Below are 21,995 nucleotides of genomic sequence, written 5' to 3' on the forward strand. Positions count from 1 at the left end.
AGGTAGCTCTGCTACTGTTAATATGACCACATATATCCCTCAAGTCTTTTCATCTTTAGGATTAAAGAATTTGGACTTAAACATGTGAAACCTTTACTGTATCCCACCCACATCTCAGCATAAGAGCACATTAAGATTTATGAAAATCTTTTAAATCCTTCAAGCTTGTCGTTGTTGCTGGTTACCAAAAGTTTGGTGTGGGAGGCCCAGCATTTGCCTGGGGGAGCGCGGGTGCTGGAGAAAGGGAGCCCTGCATTTGTACACAAGTCTGAGCCCTGATCAGCCACGTAACCGGATGCTGAACCTTCACTTCCCTGCCTGTAAAGTGGGGCCAGTAATACCTTCCAGATAAGGGAGGACGGCGCACGCAGAGCTGAACTCGCCTGTGAAGAGAACCCTAATAAATGCCAGTTGCCTTTCTGCTTCGCTTTGGTTCCAAGGAGCTCCGCAAACATGTGGAATTGATGTTTTTTAAGATTTCAAAAATAAGTTCTACTCTGATTTCTCTGGTGTAGAATTTTAAATCATGGAAGGCCAAAACCGTTGAAAGCACTACTCTGGGGTCTGAGAAATCCTTGCTGTCTGTGGGGAATTCCAGTTCCACAAGACGGTCCCTCTGCTTCCACAGTTTCAGCATGGACATTAGCAGAACTTATGTTTACAGACTTCATTTTTTTAATTTAAAAAACAAAATCGATGCTGAGAAAACTGGGTTTTCCTCATTTCTTGACAAGTGCTAAGGTGGGATCTGATGGGGTTTTCAAGCTGGTGCCTTTGCAGAGGTAACAGGGTGTCTCCGTGTCTCCATCACACCCTGCTGTCTACACTGCTGTTCCCAGAAAACATGGAGTAGTGCTGGGCTTTGTTTTCCCCTGAAGCTCCTGGCTTAATTATCATCTGTTCCCTACAGTGCTTTTACAACAACCTGGGCTTCTCTCCAGACTTTGTTTTTCGAGTTCTAAGCATTTTCCACAGCATTGCTCATACACTTGCAAGCTCCAGTGCTCCATTTTGGGGCTGTTTTTGTTGAGGTGTTTTGCCTTGCTTGGTTTTATGACCAGGCAGTTCACAATTGGAATAAATCATTAAAAACACTAGACCTTAATCCATCTTTGTCTGGGAGCATCTCTTATAAACCAAGGCTTCATTTCTAGTTTAAAAAAAAAGTCATCTGCACCTTGGAGAAACTAAAATGTGATTATTGAGAGGCCCTCCACTTAGTTGTTCCCCAGCCTTGCGTGTCGCCCAGTTAGAGTGGAAGCTCAGGATGCCCCATTCTGGTGCTGAGTGCAGCCGGGGCCGGGGGCGTGTTCCTGTGGTATTTGAAGTCTGCTGCTTCAGCGGCGGTCCTGGGACAGCAGGCTCAGCACAGCTGGCCCTGGATGTCTGTCTTTCCCCCTCACCAGACGACTCCTCGGGGCGAGCACGTCTGATTGTTTCCGACTGATTCACTGACCCGGGAGGCTGGACAGACCATCGGTGTGTTTGAGTGTGTGTGTGTGCGTGTGTGCGTGCGTGTGTGCGGCACGCGGATGCCGTCAGTGCCCTGTGGAAGCTTTCCGCCCTGCTCACTGCCGGACTTTTTGCAGCAGCCCAGAAAGCATTTTTAAAACAAAACCAGAATAATGACCTTGAAGGCACTGCAAAAGCAGATCGTGTCCTTTCTGGTTGTCATTTTCTTCCTTCCCATAGTCTGCATTAAGATGCCAGCGTGCAAAAAACACATCTTGAGGCCTAAGAGCATTTCCTTTCTTTTTTTTTTTTTTGGTGGAAAACAAAAAGTTCAACCCTGGCCAAGCATGTTTCCAAATAAAAGCAGGCATGTGCCGTGGTGCCCGGCTCCTGTGCTGAGCTGGCCTGCCCCTCGCAGGGGTTGTGAGGGGGCCCTGTGTGTGCTGGGGGTCTGCCCCAGCTTAGTCTTGATGTCAACACATAGGATGTTGGTTTAGCTCTTTGGGAGCAGGGAGGGAGGTTCGTTTTTAATTCCTAAATCCCCCTACTTACCGTTTCTGCCAGCTCCTTCCTGCCCTGGCCCCTGTGCCCGAGGGGATGCCTTTCGCTCCCAAGACTCCTTGAGCACACTGAGGGAGCCACGTGTGGCCACAGCGCTTCCCAGGGTGCGGGCTGGCAGGCAGAGGCCCTGGTCACCGGGTCACCTGTGCCACTGGCCCATGCACGCCCAGCTGAAGCCGCTGCCCGCTCCACACTCCTGTGAGTGCACAGCGAGGGCCGCCCTGGGCCCGCCCAGGCCTGTGACCCACCGACCGCCCCCCAGGCCCCCAGACCCTCATTCGTGTCACAGGACACAGTGGGGAGTCGGCCGCCACCAGCACTCAAGCCCTGTCTCAGGCCCTGTGCTGGGGGTCCTTCGAGGGGACCACGGGAATGCCCTTCCGAGGTTCAGAGCTGCGAAGGAGCGTGCAGAGATGCCACTGGCAGTGTCAGCCCAGAGATGGGCAGCTATGCACGGCTGATGCCCGTGACCTACAGCTGTGCCCAGTCCATCCAAGGCCCTCTCCTGTTCACGGGCCTCTGTAGCAGAACAGCTTTGCTCCCCTGGAACACCCCCATCACCCCCACAGGCCGCCCCCCCGTCCTCTGTCCTCCCCCCATCACCCCCACAGCCCACCCCCTCCCATCCTCTCTCCTCAGCCCCTTGCTCACAGTGTTCTCCTGAGTCTGGTTCCCCTAGTTGCGCTGCCTCAGTCTTGCCCTCTCAGGGAAGGTCCTGGGGTCCCTCACGTGTGTGCAGGGATGAGCCATTGGACCGCGGGGTCCGTCTTTCCAGATGGCCTCCAGGCCCTTACTCTTCCAGTGTCTTTCACTCCTCCCAGGACCCGGTCTCCCCCTTTGAGGGGCTCCTGAGACATTTTCCTGAACCTTCCCGCTGTCCTTGGCCTGCTCTGAGTGAGCCCTGGCCCTGGTCTGTCTCACCCCCTGAGAGCGTTAACCCTGGCGGGGCTGGGCCTGGGGCGAGGGATGTGGAGGCCCAGGGCACGGAGTCTGAAGGAGCCTGCTCACCCCCTCGGGGTCCTCTCCTTGAACCTTGCACGCTGGGCACCTCGCCTTGCTGGCCTCGCCTGGCCCCAGCCCTGGATGCTGAAGTTGGCTGCCTCAGCCTCCAGCTCCAGGTGCCAGTCCAGGGGACCTTGGGAAAGTTACCTTTCCTCTCTGAACCGCGGTTTCCCTGTTGCCTCCATCCTGGCTAATGAGGACTTTGTTAGATAAGATGTGCCAGCTGCTCAGCCTGACTCATGTTAAATGCTTGAGAGATGCTTGTGGTGGTTATTGTTATCATTAGACAAATACAGAAGCATCCCACACTGACCAGCCAGTCTCCATGAGCTCTGGAGATACAGGCCCAGTCCCGTGGTCATCCTCGCCCCTGCTTGCCCTTCTCGATGGTGTGTGATGCTGACCGTGTGGATTTGCCCTGCGAGGTCAGGACCTCGCATGTTCTGAAGAGGATGTGTTTTGTGTCTCTGCTGCAGGAATTGCTTACTTAGGAGGTGTGTGCAGTGCTAAGAGGAAATGTGTGCTTGCCGAAGACAATGGCCTCAATTTGGCCTTTACCATCGCTCATGAGCTGGGCCACAAGTAAGTATCAGACTCTGGATTGTTCTGCCTCTTTAAATGCTTTTCTGAATACATATTCTTTTCACTCAGATTCTGGAAGTTCTAAAACAGTACTGCTGGGCGCCTTTGCTTCCTCTCGAGTAGGGACCTAGGCAAGCCCAAGTCCCAGCCCTTCAGGGAATCCAGGAGATCACTGAATAGACTGTCTCTGAAAGTGGAAATGCTCATTTGAGGTTGGTCTATTCTTAAAGCACACTCTGTAAAGGGAAGAGGTTTTTCTCAGAGTGTTGTCATGAGTTGCATCCCCTTCCCCAGATCAGCACGATTTTGATTCACTCTAAATATATTCAGATTGTGGGAGTATCTTCCTGCCGTTGAATTTTTTTTCCTTCAGCCAGTTTCAAAGTCCAACTTTCTGAAAGTAGAATGTCAGTGTCTTAGTTTAAAGAATCATCAGCTACATCCTTTGTCCATTGGCAGTTCTCCCCTTAAGGAAGAAAGAACTACAGAACCCTAGAGCCCAAAGTGTGGACAGAATCTGAGGCTGCCTGCTGGCGTTTCAGACGAGGAGACAGCAGGCCTGGGGGTTGAGTGGCTGGCCCAAGGCTGAGATCACCTGCAGGGAGCCTCCGGGGCAGGAGGCCAGCTGACTCTCAACCTGCGGCCCGAGGGTTTTCTCTTCCTCCTGGAGTAGCTGTTTCATGTTTCTCTGAAGGAAAGATTGTGAGGTGACTGCTTGAGAACTTTAAATAAATAAATTGAGGAGTCCAAAACATGCAAAACAATGGGAAAATTTATATTGGACTGAAGAGAACAAAATTAAATGGAAATCTAGTTCTCGGAGAAAATATATATATTGTCAAGTTTTCCTAGTGCCCTAGATAGTAAGATGCCTAGAATCCTAAATGTGAACTCAAGCTTCTCAAGAGTAGAGGCTATGGGTAAGGAGTACAAAAGCAGTTGTTGTCCCCTAGTCTTAGCCATATCTGGGGCTTTTTTTTTTTTTTTTACTTTGTTTCATTTATCTGGTCTCATTTTAATTTTTTTCACTCCTGTGGGTGGGTTTGTTGTTCACTTTTCTGTCCCTCTTGGTTATCATGATGTGAGTAAATGAAAATAATCTTAGGCGTATTTTCTGGTATTAAGGAGAAAATAACAAGTTCTTGGCCAAGACAAGCAAGATGAGCAGTTTTCTCTAAGCACACATTTATTTCATCTTGACAGTAATTTTTAATTTATTTTTTATTGAAGGATAATTGCTTTATATAATTTTGTTGTTTTCTGTCAAACCTCAATTGACAGTATTTTAAAAATATCGGTGACAGCGTTTTGCTCATCCTCTTTTGTCTACACTACTAGAAACTAACTTTTTAAACTAATTGTAATCAAATTTGTATTCATATCTCAGATTTGTTAAGAAAAAAAAAAAAAAGCCCCACATTCAGTAGTGGGTGCTGAAAGAAAAGTGCAAATGCGTATGGTTTTGCAAACCACTTCTCTCTGTCAAATGCCCACCCAGCCCTTCGTAGTACCTGGGAACCCACTCCCTAACAGTAGTGAGAGTGTGGAGTTATTGAAGCATTTCCCAACACACAGCGTGTGTGAACCTTTGAAGAGATGTATTTGTGTGAACTGCTGCATGCCATGGCAAGAGCCACCCCCACACGTGCGCACACGTGGGCCGCCTTTTCTCCTTGGACGTTAAGAGCACAGAGCACCGTTTCTCCCTGGTGGTCTGTGTGCTTGTGCTTTATCAAATACTGGCATTTTAACTCAGGAGGTCTGCAGATGACTGATTAGATCCAGTCATAATCCAATAGCCTTTAGCTACAGTCTGTTTAGAATTCTCGGAGAACTCTTTATAGCTTGCTACTGAACTCTAATTACCTGCAAAAACAAACACCTTATTGTTCATCAAAGCCAGTAAATCCTGCTAGCATCTGGTCCTGCCCCTGCTTGGGCGATCGTGGTTTTCCCAGAGGAGTCTGTTGTCTCTGATTATTCGCAAGCATTGAGAAGCAGATCCTCCGTGGATGAAGTCAGCCTCCCTGTCCACGGACTCCTCTGGTCATCCAGCTCAGAGGAGTCGGGGCGGCTGTGTGGAGTGGGAAGGTGGAGGCCAGCCTGCACTTTCAGGAAAGCCACTGGACAGGCTGTTTTACAGATACGAACCTGGAAACTGGTCCATTCTTTGGGATGGAGAGGAATAATTTAACTCCGTGTTTCTTAAATGTGTGTAAACTGACATAGGATGGATGGTATTCTCAGTGATCTGATCCATTGGTCCGTGCTCTCTAACAAAATTTCTTGGTGAGAGTTTTAGAAATCAATAAAGAACACCCCTCTGTGTACCCGTGGGAAATCTCCAGAGAGCTCACCCACCAGGCCCTAATCATTTAATACTGAAAAGTGAAGCATCTCTTCTGAAGGATGAATGTGTGTGCCTTTGCATGCAGGCACGCATGGACGTGGCCCTTCTGCTCGTACCCAGTATACCTCCTGTGAGGAGCAGTGTGAACACTTACCCTCAGATGCCAGTGTTAGGGGAAAAGTCACTTTCGATAGGAGCCACACAGGCCATTTATCAGCTGATGAGTGTCACATAAGTTAATATGATTTCGTTTTTGCCTTGGCTTTCAAAAACCACAAAGCTAAATGTAAGGCTCAGTTTTAATATTTAACTCATTGTAGTGCTGGCCTTTTTCTCCCTCTCTTGTATGCATGGTTTTATTTCAATTATTGTAGTTCAAAAATAATTCATTTGGTGCTTTGATTCTGGCTCCAATCCAATTTGCAGTAAAGTAAGTTCTAAACTATAGATTAAATGAAAGACTTTTGACTTGGTAACATCAATAATGCTGCTTTGGACATAAATTAACAATGAAGTAATGATGTTTAAATCACGTCAGATCTCATAGAGCACCTACTGTGTACCAGGTACTGTTACATGCTGTGTATTCACTGTGTTATTGAATCCGTCCTATGAAGCAGTTTTACTAGCTTTTACTTTATAGATTAGGAAACTAGTGGTACTTTAGAGACAATTTCTAGTCTCTACCTAAAATGATATGGGATCACTTGTATGATAATATGGACGTCCCAGGTGGCTCAGTGTTGAAGAATTCACCTGGAATGTAGGAGACTCGGGTTCGATCCCTGGGTCTGGAAGATCCCCTGGAGAAGGGCATGGCAACCCACTCCAGTATTTTTGCCTAGAAAATTCCATGGACAGAGGAGCCTGGCAGGTTACAGTCCATGGGTCACAGAGAGTTAGACAGGACTGAAGCGACTTAGCACGCACACACATATGATAATATACTCATGCAACAGGGCCATTAAAATAAGAATTCAAATTATAGAAATGTATGTTATAAAGAAGAGAGCTTGCTATATAGTCAAAGAACCAAGGTACCTTCAGTTTGCCAGCAGCCAATGCAGAAAAGGCAAAAATGGCATGGTACAGCTGCCTGAAGGAAGCCAGTGTGTCCTCGAGAGGGGTTTCCCTAGGAAACTCAAGTGCTGTCGGGGAGACTGGCAGTTTTCTGGTGATCTGCCCTGGTGAAGAGGTAGGGCAGAAAAGACTCCGGCCATGGCTTCAGACAGAAGGTAAAGGATCTGCATCTCCTGATGGCAGTCGTGGGGGCACCCTGGGAAGGGGCTGTCCTGTGTTCCTGCCTGGAGGATGAGCTGGGTCTGTCAGCCGCTCTTCTGATGGCAGCTTTGGGGCTTTTTAATGACCTGATGCAAAGAGCGAACTCACTGGAAAAGACCCTGATGCTGGGAAATATTGAGGGCAGGAGGAGAAGTGGGCAACAGAGGAGGAGATGGTTGGATGGCATTACCGACTCAATGGACATGAGTCTGAGCAAGCTCTGGGAGATGGTGAGGAACAGGGAAGCCTGGCATGCTGCAGCCCATGGGGTCGCAGAGAGTCGGAGATGACTGAACAACTAACAACATGACCTTAGATGCCTTCTTGCCCATGATAGGCAGCTACCCCCATCTTTTGGTTTGCCTTGTGCGAGCTTTGGAAGGCAGCTGTCTCCCTGTCTTGTGGTAGCTTGAGAAACCCAGCTGAAAATGAAGCTGGTTTTGTGCCGCCTTGAGCCTGCGGTGACCATGAGAAAGCGATGGTCTTGAGCACGAGAGGGTGTCTGTGATAGACACTTTAGAGGGCCATGTTTCCAGCTGTTGGTTGTGACAGAATCAGTGACATGGAGCAGACTGCCCAGCTGGGACAGCTCTGCCCAGGTCTTTCCCTTAAGGAACCAGGATGCCTTGCTGTGAACCTCAGTGTCCAAGTTGTTCATCACTATTTGACTTTAGAGAGAAAGAGAGAGAGCTCCAAGCATTCGTTTCTTTGAGGCCAAATGCAGCCCTGATTGCTCATGGGAAGAACTCTCTTCAGAAGCTCATATCCATGCTGACTGCCCATGAGAAAAATTTTTTAAAAAATCAAGTGATACCTTGATAATCAAGGGGAGCATTGGTAGTGATGTTAGTATAACATTATTTTTAAAGGCTGTTGTTTACTATGATTTGGAACTTTTAGTGTTAGAAAGAAAATATTTCCATGAAAATTGGTTAGAGTGCCTTTTGTTTGGGGGAAGGTCGGTCTGATGTGGCATGATAAGGCCCAGGGGAGACATTTGATTGAGCAGAATGCTTCCTAGTGCGGTTGGAGGCTGGGAGGGCACAGACTCAAGTCTCAGCTGGTCATTTAGGGGCTGGGGAAACCCAGGAACCATGCATGCAGCGTGCAGACAATTGGGTAAGACAGCACCTGGGAAGTGTCTAAACAGGGCTTCCAGGTGGGGTGGGGAGAGCAGAGAAGGACTCTACTCACGGCTTACCTGGCTACCCACTCAGAAAAACAGAGTTTCCCTTGCAGAAAATAAATCTCTGCTTCTGTCGGATTTAGGAGGCTCTGTTAGATAAGCCTGAGCCACATCAACGCCTGCCTAGAGAATCAGACCAAACCACGTGACCCCTCCAACTCGCAGAAATCTGAAGAAGGTGCTCCAGACAGGCCCGAGAGTCATGGCCCACGTGCAAGCTGTTGCGGGCCGGGCCTCTCCCCACCTGCTGTTTCTGGGATCTTTCCTGACTTCCAGATGCCCTTTCTTGGGCCTTTCCATTCTGGAATCTACCTCTGCTCTGGTCAGCTGGCCCTGCCTGTGGCCTCTGAAAATCTCTGCCTTCATGGGAACTTGGGAACCCAGCAGAGGTGACGTACGGGCTGTGCTGCAGGAGAGGAGCCCCCGAGGCTCTTGGAAGTGCCCATGGCCAAGTGTTAACAGGCCTGATCAGTTAAACCACCCGCTCTTGGGGATGGACGCCTGGAAAGCTCTCCAGGAGACACCAGGTGCACCAGGGCGGAGCTGCTGCCGGCCGGACGTCTGAGACCCTGTATCGTTCCTTCTGGCCTCATCCACCTGCCTGCTCCATCTCTCGCTCCCTGGCCCTGTCCCCCCAGGTCACCCCCAGCATTGAGCCATGGTGCTGGATGTGCTCCTGGCTCCAGCTCACCCCTCACGAGGTCACCCTGAATTCCATGCTTTTTTGCTACTTTCCTAGCCTTGCACCAGGTGCGTGCGTGCTAAGTCACTTCAGTCATATCTGACTCTTTGTGACCCCGTGGACTGTAGCCCACCATGCTCCTCTGTCCCTGGGATTCTCCAGGCAAGAATACTGGGGTGGGTTGCCATTTCCTCCTCCAGGGGATCTTCCTGACCCAGGGATCGAACCTGCATCGCCTGTGGCTCCTGCATTGCAGGCAGTTTCTTCACCACTTGAGCCACCAGGGAAGCCCAGTAGTCGTGTTTATCGCTGGCGAGTCAGGTGAGGAAAGGCCCAGCCCTCCTGAAAGAAGCCACCGCAGTCAGGGGTAGTCCTGTCTTATTGCAGCTGACACCTCCAGGGAGACCTGGAAATGGAAGGAAAGAGCAGAAGGAGGGGGACAGGCAGCCCACAGGGGCCTGACGCTCCCACCTGGACACCCTGGCGATCAGGAGCTGTGTTTGATGACACTTGTGTGCCTGCAGACACGCAGTCAGTCCTAGAGGGACCCCGGCCCATCAGTGCGTGAGTGCACAACTGGGTCCCCAGATCCACACAAGCACCCCTCACCCCCTGCAGCTGGCGGAAGCCCTGTCCTGGCTGATGTGACCCAGAGGGGGGACTCTGCTGCCCTGCTCAGTCCAGCGGAGACAGAGGCCAGGTGGGGGGCCACCTGCCTGAGGTAAGAAATGGACCTATGGCCCAGGCAGGTCCCGGTGAAGCTTGCTGGCCTCCAGTAAAGACACCGGTGAAAAGCTAGAGCCAGGCACTCTGGATGTTTCCAGCTAGAATGTGACTCTGCACAAATGAGTTCAGGGCAGCAGATGAGGAAGGGTGTGCTGTTGTCGTGGGCCTGGGGACACACTTGCTGAGGTGCAGCATGGAAGCAGACTGTGTTCAGTTCCCAAGGATGGTGGTTTATGGGCAGAGGGTGGTTGGCTGCCTAGGGAGCTGAGGAAAGGGGAGGGGACACCTGTTCCAGGAGAACTGTTCTCAAAACTGGAGTCGACACAATTCAAACTGAAAGGAATTGTCTCTGTCCCAGAACAGGCAGGAAGGAAAGCCATCATCCAGATGCGTGAAGAGGGGAGCAAACTGCCGGTGCAGAGCAGGGGGTCCGAGCCATGCACATGGCGGTGGGGGGATGTGAGCAGGCAGGTAGCCCCCAAGGATGGCCAGGCAGCCTGCCGAGTCCTCGGCCTGGGTGCTCAACTCAGCGGGCAAAGCACGGACCTCACATGGAAGGTGTAGTGGAGAGAGGATTTTTGCAAATGTGATAACTGTTTAGAAATCCCAGGAGGAGGACAAGTGTGCTTTTGTTCTAGTTGGAATTCGGGACGGCTGTGTTCATGTGTCGGTCAGCCTTTCTTGCAGAACAGAAAAGGTGGCTCCCAGGAGTTCTGCAGGAATGGCTGGTTCTATTCCCAGGGCAAGTCCCACTTGAGGTTTTCAGAGGGATTTCTCCCTGAATCCCTGGGTCTCACCCTCCATCCCTACTTGGCTGCTATAGCTTCCTGCAGCCTCCTGTCCTAGAAGGAACCTTAACTGGTGGTGCCAGTGGTGTTCAGGGCTCTCAGGATTCACACGGAGGTGCTTGGAGAGATTTCTAAGTACCATTTCCTCAGCGCTTGGCCCCTGGATTAAAGTTGCTGTACGAGCATCCTTGACTCGGCTGTCTTATCCAAATTCCAGAGTCATATCAAACCTCATTTACTTTTCTTATTATTTTTTAAAATGTGCCACTGAAAATTCTAAGCTCTTTGACATTAATTTACAAGCCAGCCTTCTCCTGGTGTCTTGGATGAGCTAGAATGACTTGTGGCTTCTGGAGAGTTGTGGGGCAGCCACCGTGGGGTCTGCACCAAGCACAGCAGTTCTCAGCCCTGCTCCATGTTGCCCTGAGTGACTCCTTCCTAACAGCTCTGGCTTTCCTTCCCCTCCTTTCCCCACCCCAAACTGAAAAAAAAAGCAGAATTTCCTTTGGGCCCTTCCCAGATGGATGGTTTTGAATGGGAGGTACAGGGTCCAGCGCAGCAAGGAACTTTGTCTCTGGGGCCCCGTTTAAATGACTTCTCTGCCTTAGGGAGTGATTTCTTATTGCCCGGCATTAGGAAGAGTTGCAGGGAAGTTATCATTGTTTCCACTGGAGTCTTACCCTTGCCTTGGATTGAATGTGAGGAGAGAACCCTTCTTCCACTTGACTGGAACGCCCAGAGCCACTGTTCTTAAGAAGACCTTGATTGCAGCTTTGCCAGATCTGCCCAGGCCAGGCCTGGGAGGGAAGACAAAGGGAAAGCCATCAAAAGCTCTTCAGCGAGCAGACACATGTGTTCCCACCTGCATCCTGAGTGGCTAGGCCGAGTAGCTATTGGCTGGATGTTATCGCCATGATGGGAAATCCAGCTGGATCTGGGCGTCTGCTGCTCCCAGAGTTCCGTTACTCTGATAGGGAAGGTTACACAAGATGTGGGAGTGTTTGTCTCCACCCCAGGATTTCTTTGTGTTTAATTGTTGGTGGATTTCCTTACCTGAAATCATGTCATCTGAGACAGTGTTTGAGAAGATGGCGGGGCAGGAAGGGGGATGTGAGGTGTGAATTGGGTTTGGCTGAAGAACCAAATTTTGAAATCCCCTCAGAACTTCCTTACATTACAGACTATCCCAGGAATTAGATGAGATCCAATTTTCTCGTTAGAAACAGCAGAGCTTCTGGCAGCTCCCCGTAAGTGGCTTTTCTCATGGTTCTCGGAGCTGGAAGGGATGTCCAAAATCATCTCAGCCTCATTTTGCAGACAGCTTCCCTTTCCAGGGCTCCAAGTGACCAAGCAGAGACTCAGACCAGAGCCTCAGGCCCAGTGTGGTGCCTTTCATACAGTTGAATCGATCGCATGCTGAGGCCACGTGCTCCCCAAGTGGCTCTTCTGGTTCTGGGCTTACACACATTTGCTGGGAAAGACCCCTGTTGCTTACCTAACCAGGGTCGTGTAAGCACTGTGGGAGGCGGTGGGGCGTTCTAGCATGCAAACTTCTCCACAGACGGAGGAGTACTCTGTTACAGACGGAGTGTTTGTGTCCCCCAAACTCCTATGTTGAGATCTCACCCCTATGGTGATGGTACGTGGAGGTGGGGCCCCTGAGCAGTAATTAGCTCAAGAGGGTAGAGCCCACACGAATAGGATTGGTGCCCTTCAAAGAAGAAGCCAGAGAGCTGGCTAGCTCTCTTTCTGCCGTGTAAGAAAACAAGAAAGCAGCCTCTGCGACCCAGGAAAGGGCCCCCAGGACCCCACTGTGCCGGGCCCCTGACCTTGGGCTTCCAGCGTCTACTACTGTGAGAAAGAAGTTTCTGTTGTCGATAAGCCACACAGCTTGTGGTGTTTTGTTGTGGCTCACACATGCCCACATTCTCCCAAGGTATTTGGTTTCATGCCTGAAATCCTTGTTCATCCACGGCCCGCTGCTGATGGAAAATTCCAAAGGCCTGAGGGCAGCTGCACGTTCTCTCCATCCCAGGGAACTTTGCCACCAGCCCAGTCAACGGCGGTTCTGGGAAAAGGCCCTGATCTCCTTGTCCAGCTTTAGGCACCGAGGGCACGCTCCCAGCTAGCCTGGAGGTGGTTTTGCCAGATGATGGCAGCGGCAGACAGGGCCAGCAGAGGAGCTTGAAGGGGCCAGGGAGCTGGAAATCATGGATCTTGTTCCTGATTTCAGAACAGAGCACTGTGGTTGTCAGGGGCCTGTGTGAGGATCTGGGGATGGCCTCTCAGAGAAAATATGAATAAGTGGAAGGATATAGAATGTGGAAGATTGTAACACTCCCCAGGGTCACTGGATGCCTGACAAAGGCCTGGTCTTAGTCACAGCCGCGTTTCTGTGGTGTTTGAAGGGGCCGCTGTGAAGTGAGCCTGGTGACTCACTATCATCAGGAGCAAAAAGAGAACGAGAAGAAGGCTCCTTGGTCAGTTCTGAACTGAGCCGGGAAAAATCTTTGGGTCGTCGGAGTCCCCTGAGAGGCTGTGGCTGAGGTGGGCAGACAGCCCCTCAAGAAGCTGGGCCCTGTGACTTGGGGGACTGAGGTGTTATTGGGGGTGAACCTGCACCTCTACAAAGGCCCCGGCTTCCGCAGCCCATAACCAGGTAGGTTGTTAACGAGAAGGGGTCAGAGAAACAATGGTGGCTTTCCAAGTCAGACTTGTTAAATTGTCTCTCACACCAGGGGCCTGCCGGGCCCAGCAGGACCCCTGCCACAGGGCAGCTTCAGACACACTGAGGACGCCGGCTCACCCGCTGATAACCTGCTCAGGCGGTTTGGTTTTCGGTCAGAGGCGCCTTCCAGGCAGGAACACGTGCTTCCTGGGTAAAGAACGCCTAACCAGCCTGAGGTTGACTGTGTCAGTCGTCTGTGCTGGGGGGAGCCCCGGGATGAATCTCTGTGACCTGTGGTCTGCTTCCGCCAGGGAGGGGCGGAAACTGCTTCGGCCAAGGGAGAGAGCTACCGTGCAGACAGAGGTGCTGGCGGCCAGCTGCCTGGCCCACGTGGAGCTTGGCTGACTCCACAGAGCAGGCTCCCAGGACCCATCTCTTTCCCTGCCCCCCAGCCTCACCCCACCCCAGCCTGGTCTGTTCTTACTGACTTGGCAGCTGCCACCTGGAGCACCCCTTTCCAATGCCCCGTTCGGAATCTGGTGAGGAAGAGCAAGGCAGCCCCGGGAATGGAGCTGCACCAGGCACAGAGGGAGAAACACACTCGCTCCAGCTGCACCCCGCCTTGGTCTTCAGAGAGTGGTCCCAGGAGCAGTAGCATCCTGTCACCTGGGAACCTGTTAGGAATGCAGGGTCCAAGCCCAGCTGGGTGATTTCTTTGCATGTGATACTTTGAGACCCCATCTCAGAGCAGTGCTCGCTCCTAGCTATATATTGTACCTTTGTGTGTGTGTGTGTGTGTGTGTGTGTGTGTGTGTGTGTGTGTGTGTGTGTGTATACAAACATACAGCTCTTTATATGGAGCTGAAGGGAAAAAAAAACTTTTTTTTTTTTTTTTTTTAAAATTTTGGTCTACGGGGGAGTTTTTAGAACAGCTTTATTGCCTTGACTTTGGAATCTTTTCCATGGTCCCATTTTACCTGTGCTTCATTTACCATTCTTGTGATGCCAGCAGACTCCAACAGGTCTTTACCAGGCTTCCAGAGTTGATGCTGGGTTTCCATTCAGCTTCCTCTGTAGCTTAGAGACCAGCTTTCCTTGTCATGGTTGGTACATCGTACTTGTTAAAAGTGACCCCACTCTGCTGCTGCTAAGTCGCTTCAGTCATGTCCGACTCTTGCGACCCCATAGACGGCAGCCCACCAGGCTCCCCCATCCCTGAGATTCTCCAGGGAAGAACACTGGAGTGGGTTGCCATTTCCTTCTCCAATGCATGAAAGTGAAAAGTGAAAGTGAAGACGTTCAGTCAGGTCCGACTCTTCGTGACCCCATGGACTGCAGCCTACCAGGCTGCCTCCGTCCATGGGATTTTCCAGGCAAGAGTACTGGAGTGGGGTGCCATTGCCTTCTCTGACCCCACTGTAGTGTAAAGATTTAATGTGATGTATCATAAAATCTGATAAATTTTGGGCTAAACACCAGAATGTCAAGCTCGTGGATGTCAACGGACCTGTTTAGGAACATGCTGATCAAGCGGAATTTGGTTTGGGTGAGATGAGATATTTCCGTGAAGACGATGGAAAAAAGCAACAGGACTGAAACACTGAGCAAAAATGTCAGATGCTCCCGAAAAGCCTCCGACGCGGTGGTCTTTGACATCCCCAAAGGGCAGCAGAAGTCCTTGACCTGAGGCCTTGAGATGCTGGCGTTCCTGTCTTTCCCCCTCCAGTCCCCCTTTCAGTTTCTGTTCTCAGTTTGGAGGCAGTAGCCGTTGTGGGAGAGTCAGTGCTTTTCCTAAGCGTGGCTTCTTAACCAACCTCGCTGCCAGTGACCTGCATGTGCAGAGTCCATCCTGGCGTTGCCCTGTTGGTAGAATCACGCAGTGGACAAGTCAGCCTCTTAATTGTTTTTTGTATCTAATATCAAAGATGTTATTTTCTCTTTCCACATTTGCTCATATTATCCAAAGTCTAGAAGACAAGTGCAGCCCCCAAATGCTATGTGTAAATGCCTGGAATATGAGAGTTTAGAGTAAGCCCTGAAATCCAGGCCCTTGCTCACTTCTAGCTGCAACATGAGTTGAATCACATGGGCCTAGAAGCCTATCTGCCCTGGGGGTTTAAGCTTAGCAACGCCTGGCGTTGGTCTTCAGAACTTCTTATTCTCTGGTCTTTGTTGTGCATATAACAACTCCTGCCAGGTGATTACAAAAATTGTTTCCTTGTGAAAAATGTCCCAGGAGAGAAAACAATGGGGCCTGGTTACCAAAGTGGAAAGAAAGTTAAAAAGTTCCCCAAAGCGATCCTACTTCCAAACTGGCATATTTGCAGAGGGCTGTAAAGATACCCCTTTTGAAGGCCAAGGGCATGGTGTCTTTTGAAGAGCCACACCCTGAGGGACACTGGCTTTGGTAACTCAGTTGCCTTTATCACTGGGCATGCTCATCATGACAGAACTGCCCAGAGAGTCCCACCCAGTGTTCATGAGCTTGTACACTACATGTTGTACCAGTAGGACCTGCTGCTGCTGCTGCTGCTGCCAAGTCGCTTCAGTCGTGTCCGACTCTGTGGGACCTCATAGATGGCAGCCCACCAGGCTTCCCCGTCCCTGGGATTCTCCAGGCAAGAACACTGGAGTGGGTTGCCATCTCCTTCTCCAATGCATCAAAGTGAAAAGTGAAAGTGAAGTCGCTCAGTCGTGTTGGGCTCTTAGCAACCCCATGGACTGCAGCCTACCAGGCTCCTCTGTCCGTGGGATTTTCCAGGCAAGAGTGCTGGAGTGGGGTGCCATTGCCTTCTCCGAGTAGGAGCTGAAGACCAGATAATGGAGGAGATGAGAGAGATCACCAGCCAGTAATGGAGGAGGTGAAGGTGCTTCGCGTGATTCAGGCTGTCTTGGCTCAGGCTGAGGAGACTTGCTTGCAAATGAGAGCACCGGCAATGAGGGAAAGCAGGGGTGCTAAAGACTAAAATAGGTAAATGCTGTCATGCAAGAGGGGAACGAGACAAATGGCATACATTTTAGACTTGGGATATTAATATTGTTTGGAGGAAAGATTCCAGAATGACTCATCAAACGTCATTTGTGAGCGCTCAGGTTTAAAAGAGGCAATCCTGGAAGTCAGCCGAGAACCTCCAGACAAGTCATCCCCAACAGATCCTGCAGAAGCAGAGAATGTAAATGTAAATTTCACCCAGGTTTCTGCAAAACTCTTAGCACTCTTGATGGGAAATATGTGGAACCATGGGCTGGATACTGCTGCAGTTAAATGAACTTATAACTTGAACTTGACTCAAAGCATCATTATTAGAAGAGAAATATCTACCTGTGGAGAGGCTTCTGGCTGCCGGGGGGCTCACTGATTTAACATTTCTACCATGAGCTGCATGCATGTGGAGAGAGGACGCATGCCCATCAGACACTGAGATGGCACAAAGACAGGAGGGAGAATGGTGTGCAAACATTCAGAAAATATGAAGTTCTTGACCACCTAAAAAAGTGGGCCAAATGCTGCAATTCATGATTGCATTTCATTTTCACCTCCGATCTTATGGTATTATTATTTGCATTTTATAGAGAGGTCCACGGACAGTCCACTGGTGAGTGGCAGAGTCAGGCTGTAAGCCCTTTGTCAGTGTTGAAATCTGTGCACTAACCATATGCCTTGCAGCTTTCCAGATGGTATTTAATATGAGTTAAGCCCCAGATGAAGCAGATGTAATGCACAGGATGGTGGAAACATGGCTTAATGGCAGCGTGTGTAAAAAGATTTCAGCCCCTGCCAGCAAACACGTGTGTCTCTGCTTCTGCATTGTACTCCATTGACAGACATTACTAATTGATCCCAGGACCATTTTCCACTGAGTTCCAACTCATAATCCTCCCTAACTCTGCAGCAGCCCATAGAGTAAGATTGGCACAAGAGATGAAACTGATTTCCTTTATGTAAGGGTTACCATTAGCTGGTGAGCTTCCCTGGTGGCTCAGATGGTAAAACCATCTACTTGCAATGTGGGAGACCCAGGTTCGATCCCTGGGTCGGGAAGATCCCCTGGAGAAGGAAATGGCAACCCACTCCAGTACTCTTGCCTGGAAAATTCCATGGATGAAGGAACCTCGTAGGCTACAGTCCATGGGGTCACAAAGAGTCGGACACGACTGAGCAGTTTCACTTTCACTTTCATGGTTAGCTGCATACTCATTAAAACACATGCATTCTTAGGCCCCGTTAACAGGAGCCTCACATCTCCAGAAATGAAGAAGGCAGTGATGGCTCTGCTCTGCCCTTCAGAGGTTAAGTGGCATCAGGAGTCTTGCATTCAGTATTGGGAAGTCTATTTTAAAAAACACCACAGGAGGCAGGATTATGCCCATGTGAAAGGGAAGGGGATGATGAAGGGAACAGCTGGAGGAACTGAGTGTCTCTGTGTTGAAGAGTAGGGCTGGGGAACACAAGCACTTGGGGGCACCTTAGAGGCTGCCGGGCACCAGGGGTCTCTGCACAGACCCTGAGATCAGGGTAAAACCAGCATGCTCAAGACACACAGAGAGCGGCTTCAACCCAACGAAGAAAGAAAGCTCATCAAATTCGAGTTCTCTAGCAGTGTTGATTTCCTGCCACTGGGGTATTTGCACAGAGCTGGTTCTTTGCAGCCTGGGGATTGAAGGAGAGATTCTTGGAGGATGAGGAGAGTTGAGCTAATCTCTGAGCTCATATCAAACCCTCCCCTTGTTGATCCTGACCCCCGCACAACATAAAGGACACACTAGGCCAGGATCTGGGCGGTGCCCAGACCCCAAGGCAGAACTGGCAGCAGAGACACACCCATGTTGAACAGTAGCCCCTCTCACAGGTTTATTATACAGGCTAGTTTTCAGTGTCTTATATTCATTAGTTCTTTCAGTCCTCCTCACCACCCTGTGGGGTAAGTACTGTCATTCTCTCCATTCTACAGGTGAGGAAGCTGAAACACAGAGAGGTTACATGACTCACCACAGCCCTGGAGCTTGTAGGTGATGGAACCAGGCTTATCATAATACAAAGTTATGCCGCGTTTGGAAGTAGAATTGTACGTAGCAGGCTATTTATTGTGGCGTATGTGCAGGACTGTCAGCCCCATAAAAGGGCCACGTTGAGGGTCCTCAGAGAGGAGGCAGGAGGGTGGGAATGGGCCTTGAGGGAGGAGGTTGCAGAGTAGTCAGAGGACGGGGGATGTGTGGGGGGCTGAGGGCGGTGAGCCAGGGACACAGCGGGCAGGGTACAGAGCCTCCCATGGGAAGCCACTGTGACAGGGGTCAGGCAGGCCTGGTCTAGAGGTCACGGAGAGAAGGTGGTGACAGTCCAGGGAGGGAGGAGCTCTGACTGAGACCATGTACCTTGGCATCTGTGCAGCCAGTGGCTGTCAAGCGGCGCAGGGGAAAGGCAGGGCCCATGCTGTGCCCTAGGACTCAGGCCTCCGAGGTTCTGCCCAGGTGTGTAGCCCAGGCCTGCAGCTTTAATTCAAGTTTTCAGGGAGAAAATCCTGTGGCAGCTTTGCCACAGGTTGAGTCAGTTAATCTTCCTATGCCCCCAGCTTCCCCATCTGTATAGTGGGCGCACTGACTTTCCCTCTTCCGTAGCGTGGTTTGGAGGATTCAAGGAGCCAGTGCTGGCTTTGGTCCTGGCCTGAGCTGATGTAAACTCAGCTTTTCCCCGCTCCTCTCCTTTAAATGCAACCAAATGTACCTTGAGAATTATTCAACAGGCAATAATAAAAGGGCTATGAAAGCTGGGAAGGAGAAGGCAGATTGGCTGGGGTCCTGAGGACCTGAGAAATGACAGCATGGTGAGTTCCAAGGCTTTCTTTTTACCTCCCATGTATCTGGACTTGGGACTTAGAGGTCTGTGACCTGGAACCATCAACAGATACGAACATAAAACCCAAGAACAGCCTGCTTGCTCCTTGAGCGATGGGCTGGGAAAGGCAGAGGCCCAGGAGACCTTGTGGGGAGCCCGCTACACCCCCTTCCACACACAGGATGTGTTGGGCTGGCTGAGCTGCTGGCCGCTGCATGGTGAACCCAGCTCATGTCCCTCAGCCAGCGCACAGCAGGCAGCGGCCCAGGCCTGTGCCTCCTCGTCCTCATCCCAGTGGCTCAAGGAGCCCCAGCCCAGCGGCTTCCCATTCCCATGCCCCTCCCAGCAGAGGGTGGCCGGGTGACACCAGGCAGCGATGGGAGTGCCTTCCGCCCCACAGACGTCACCACAGTTAGTGAACAGGAGCCCGGGCAACACTGTTTTCAGGTACCCAGGGTTCACTCACCAGACGGCCGGCCATGCAGCCAAACACTGGCCCGGATGCAGAAGAACCAGGTCGCTCATGTATTGCTGGTGGGAAAGTAAAGTGGTATGGCTGCTCTGGAAAATGATCTGGCAGTTTCTTTTAAAACTAAGACCCAGTGGTTGTACTCCTGGGCATTTATCCAAGAGAAATAAAAACTTATTTTTACATAGAAACTTGTACATGAATGTTTATAGCAGCTTTTGGTTGTAACAGCCAAAAGCTTGAAACTACCCAGATATCTTTCAGTGGGTTAATAGTTAGACAAGTGGATACATCCATACCATGGAATACTATTCTGCAGTAAAAAAATAAATAAATAAACAGATGATGAACGCAGCCACGGGAATGATACTGAGTGAAAAAAAAAAGCCAGTCCTAAAACGATGCATACTGCCTGATTCCATTTATATAACATTCATGGTGCAACGTAGAGATGAAAGTGTTAGTCGTGTCTGACTCTTTGTAACCCCCTGGACTGTACCTCTGTCCATGGAATTCTCCAGGCAAGAAAACTGGAGTGGGTTGCCATTTCCTTTTCCAAGGGATCTTCCCAACTGAGAGATTGAACCTGGCTTTCCTGGCTTGCAGGCAGATTCCTTACCATCTGAGCCACCAGGAAGGACGTAGAGATAGGGGACAGATTAGTGGTGGCCAGGGTTTAAGGGGTGGGGTAGGGGGTTGGCCATGGAAGTGTAGTCTATTGGTGATGCCATGACTTCCTGATTGTGCTGTGATTATGGTTTATAGGTAGCAGCGTGTGTGAAGAAATTTCCCAGAACTACACACTGAGAGTGCATGTATGAGATCTGAAGAACCACTACAGGTTGCGTCCATGTTCACTCCCTGATTTTGATTCTGCACTGTAGTTATGATACCATTGGGGGTGTGTGTATGGAGGCGCAGAACCCCACCTCTGTATTTTCTTTCCAGCTCATATACATCTATAGTTATTTCAAAATTAAAAGTTTAAGAGAGAGAATGCCTTGAAGGTCTTCCAGAAATGCAGGTGTCCAGGCCACACCTCATAACAATTGAATCAGGATTTTTGCTGGTGGGATCCAGGCATCCAAAATTTTCTAAACTTCCTTTGGTGATTTGAACACACAGCCAAGTTTGAGGACCTGTCTTCACTCCCCTGAGCAGTTATCCTGGTCATCATCGGTACAGCTGCAGGAGCAGAGCCCGCCCTCTGTCTGGGCGCTGTTCAAAGCACTTTGCATCCATCATCTCATTTCACCATTGATAATGACCACTATTGTTTATGCCCGGCCAGCATCAGCTCTCCCTCCCCTTCGTGGACTAGTTCCTGTCTGATGACTCTGGAAGCACAGAAAAGGCAGAGCTTCCCCATCCTTAGCACACTCACCTCATTTTGAAAAGAGCCTGAGTGGGTTCTGGTTTGCTGCTGTCTCCATGAGTCTTCCCTGTAATGAGAGAGAAAAGGCAGGGGGTTTGGGGGATATGGTGACATAACTTGGGTGTGTTCGTGCTTCTCAAGAGCTCTCCCTCCCCTGTTTCAGAAACAGGTCGGGATGAGTGGGCCTTGGGAAACCTCCCCCCATTGTAGTCTTTGAGTTTTCACATTTGTCTTCCTCCCACCTGTGCTGATGGGCGATGGTGCCCTAGGGAACATGGCCAATGGAGTGGGGGAAATGGGAAGCCAGAAAGCATGGTCTGTTGGCCCCAGGGACCTGATCAGCTCCTAGGAAACCAGCAGATACGGCTCCGAGGAAGCCCTCATGCATGTGACAGTCACAGACATTTAGGGTGACACAGAAAGAAATGACAGCTTGGAAGCAGAGGAAGTCCACGCCTACGTGGGTCTGTTTGCCCTTGTTTGACCTCAGGCCCGGGCAGTAGGGCCTGGAAGATGAGTTACAGGGCAGGCTGTTGTCCGGGGTTGGTCCCGTCATCGTTAAAGGACAGTACAGCCTTGTTGCAGGAACACTTAGCAGAGCAGGCCAGCCTGTCCCCGTTTCTTCTGCCTTCAGCACTCGCTCTCTCCCCCCTCCCCACTCCTGCTGTCTTCATTCTAGCACTCTAAAAAGAAACTCTTTGGCTGAGAAAAATATTTATATACCTGTGACTTTGACAAGAATGAGTCCGTGTTTGGGCTGGAGGGTGAGGAAGAGAAGCAAGCATGTGAAGTCTTGCCCTCCTCTGGGGTGCGGTAGGGGAAGGAGGTAGAATCGTGCTGATGTAAGGTGGAAAGCACTCAGAGGGAGCTGGTGGTCTCACCGGCTGAGCATCAGGGGCAAAAGTGACCCACAGGGGAGGTGACCCCGAGGCCTCGAGTCCCCGTCCTGCCTTGACCTCAGGGTGCTGCATGAAGAGTTAGAGTGTTGGTTCCTTTTCCTAAAGGATGAGCATTCTCCTGAAGATCTCCAGGTGGAGGAG

General features: G+C 50.5%; 1 protein-coding gene across 4 annotated transcripts in view; it reads left to right on the forward strand.

The window, feature by feature from the left end:
* The window catches only part of ADAMTS17 (ADAM metallopeptidase with thrombospondin type 1 motif 17), a 406,417-nt gene that overhangs the window by 167,021 nt on the left and 217,401 nt on the right, over positions 1-21,995 (forward strand). For all 4 annotated transcript variants that reach the window (XM_070358154.1, XM_070358156.1, XM_070358155.1 and 1 more), the window contains exon 8: positions 3,492-3,597. In XM_070358154.1, coding sequence (XP_070214255.1) covers positions 3,492-3,597 — 106 coding nt within the window. The remainder of the gene's footprint in view (positions 1-3,491; positions 3,598-21,995) is intronic.

Source organism: Bos mutus, chromosome 21 (assembly GCF_027580195.1).
Source record: "Bos mutus isolate GX-2022 chromosome 21, NWIPB_WYAK_1.1, whole genome shotgun sequence".
Classification (NCBI taxonomy): Eukaryota; Metazoa; Chordata; class Mammalia; order Artiodactyla; family Bovidae; genus Bos; species Bos mutus.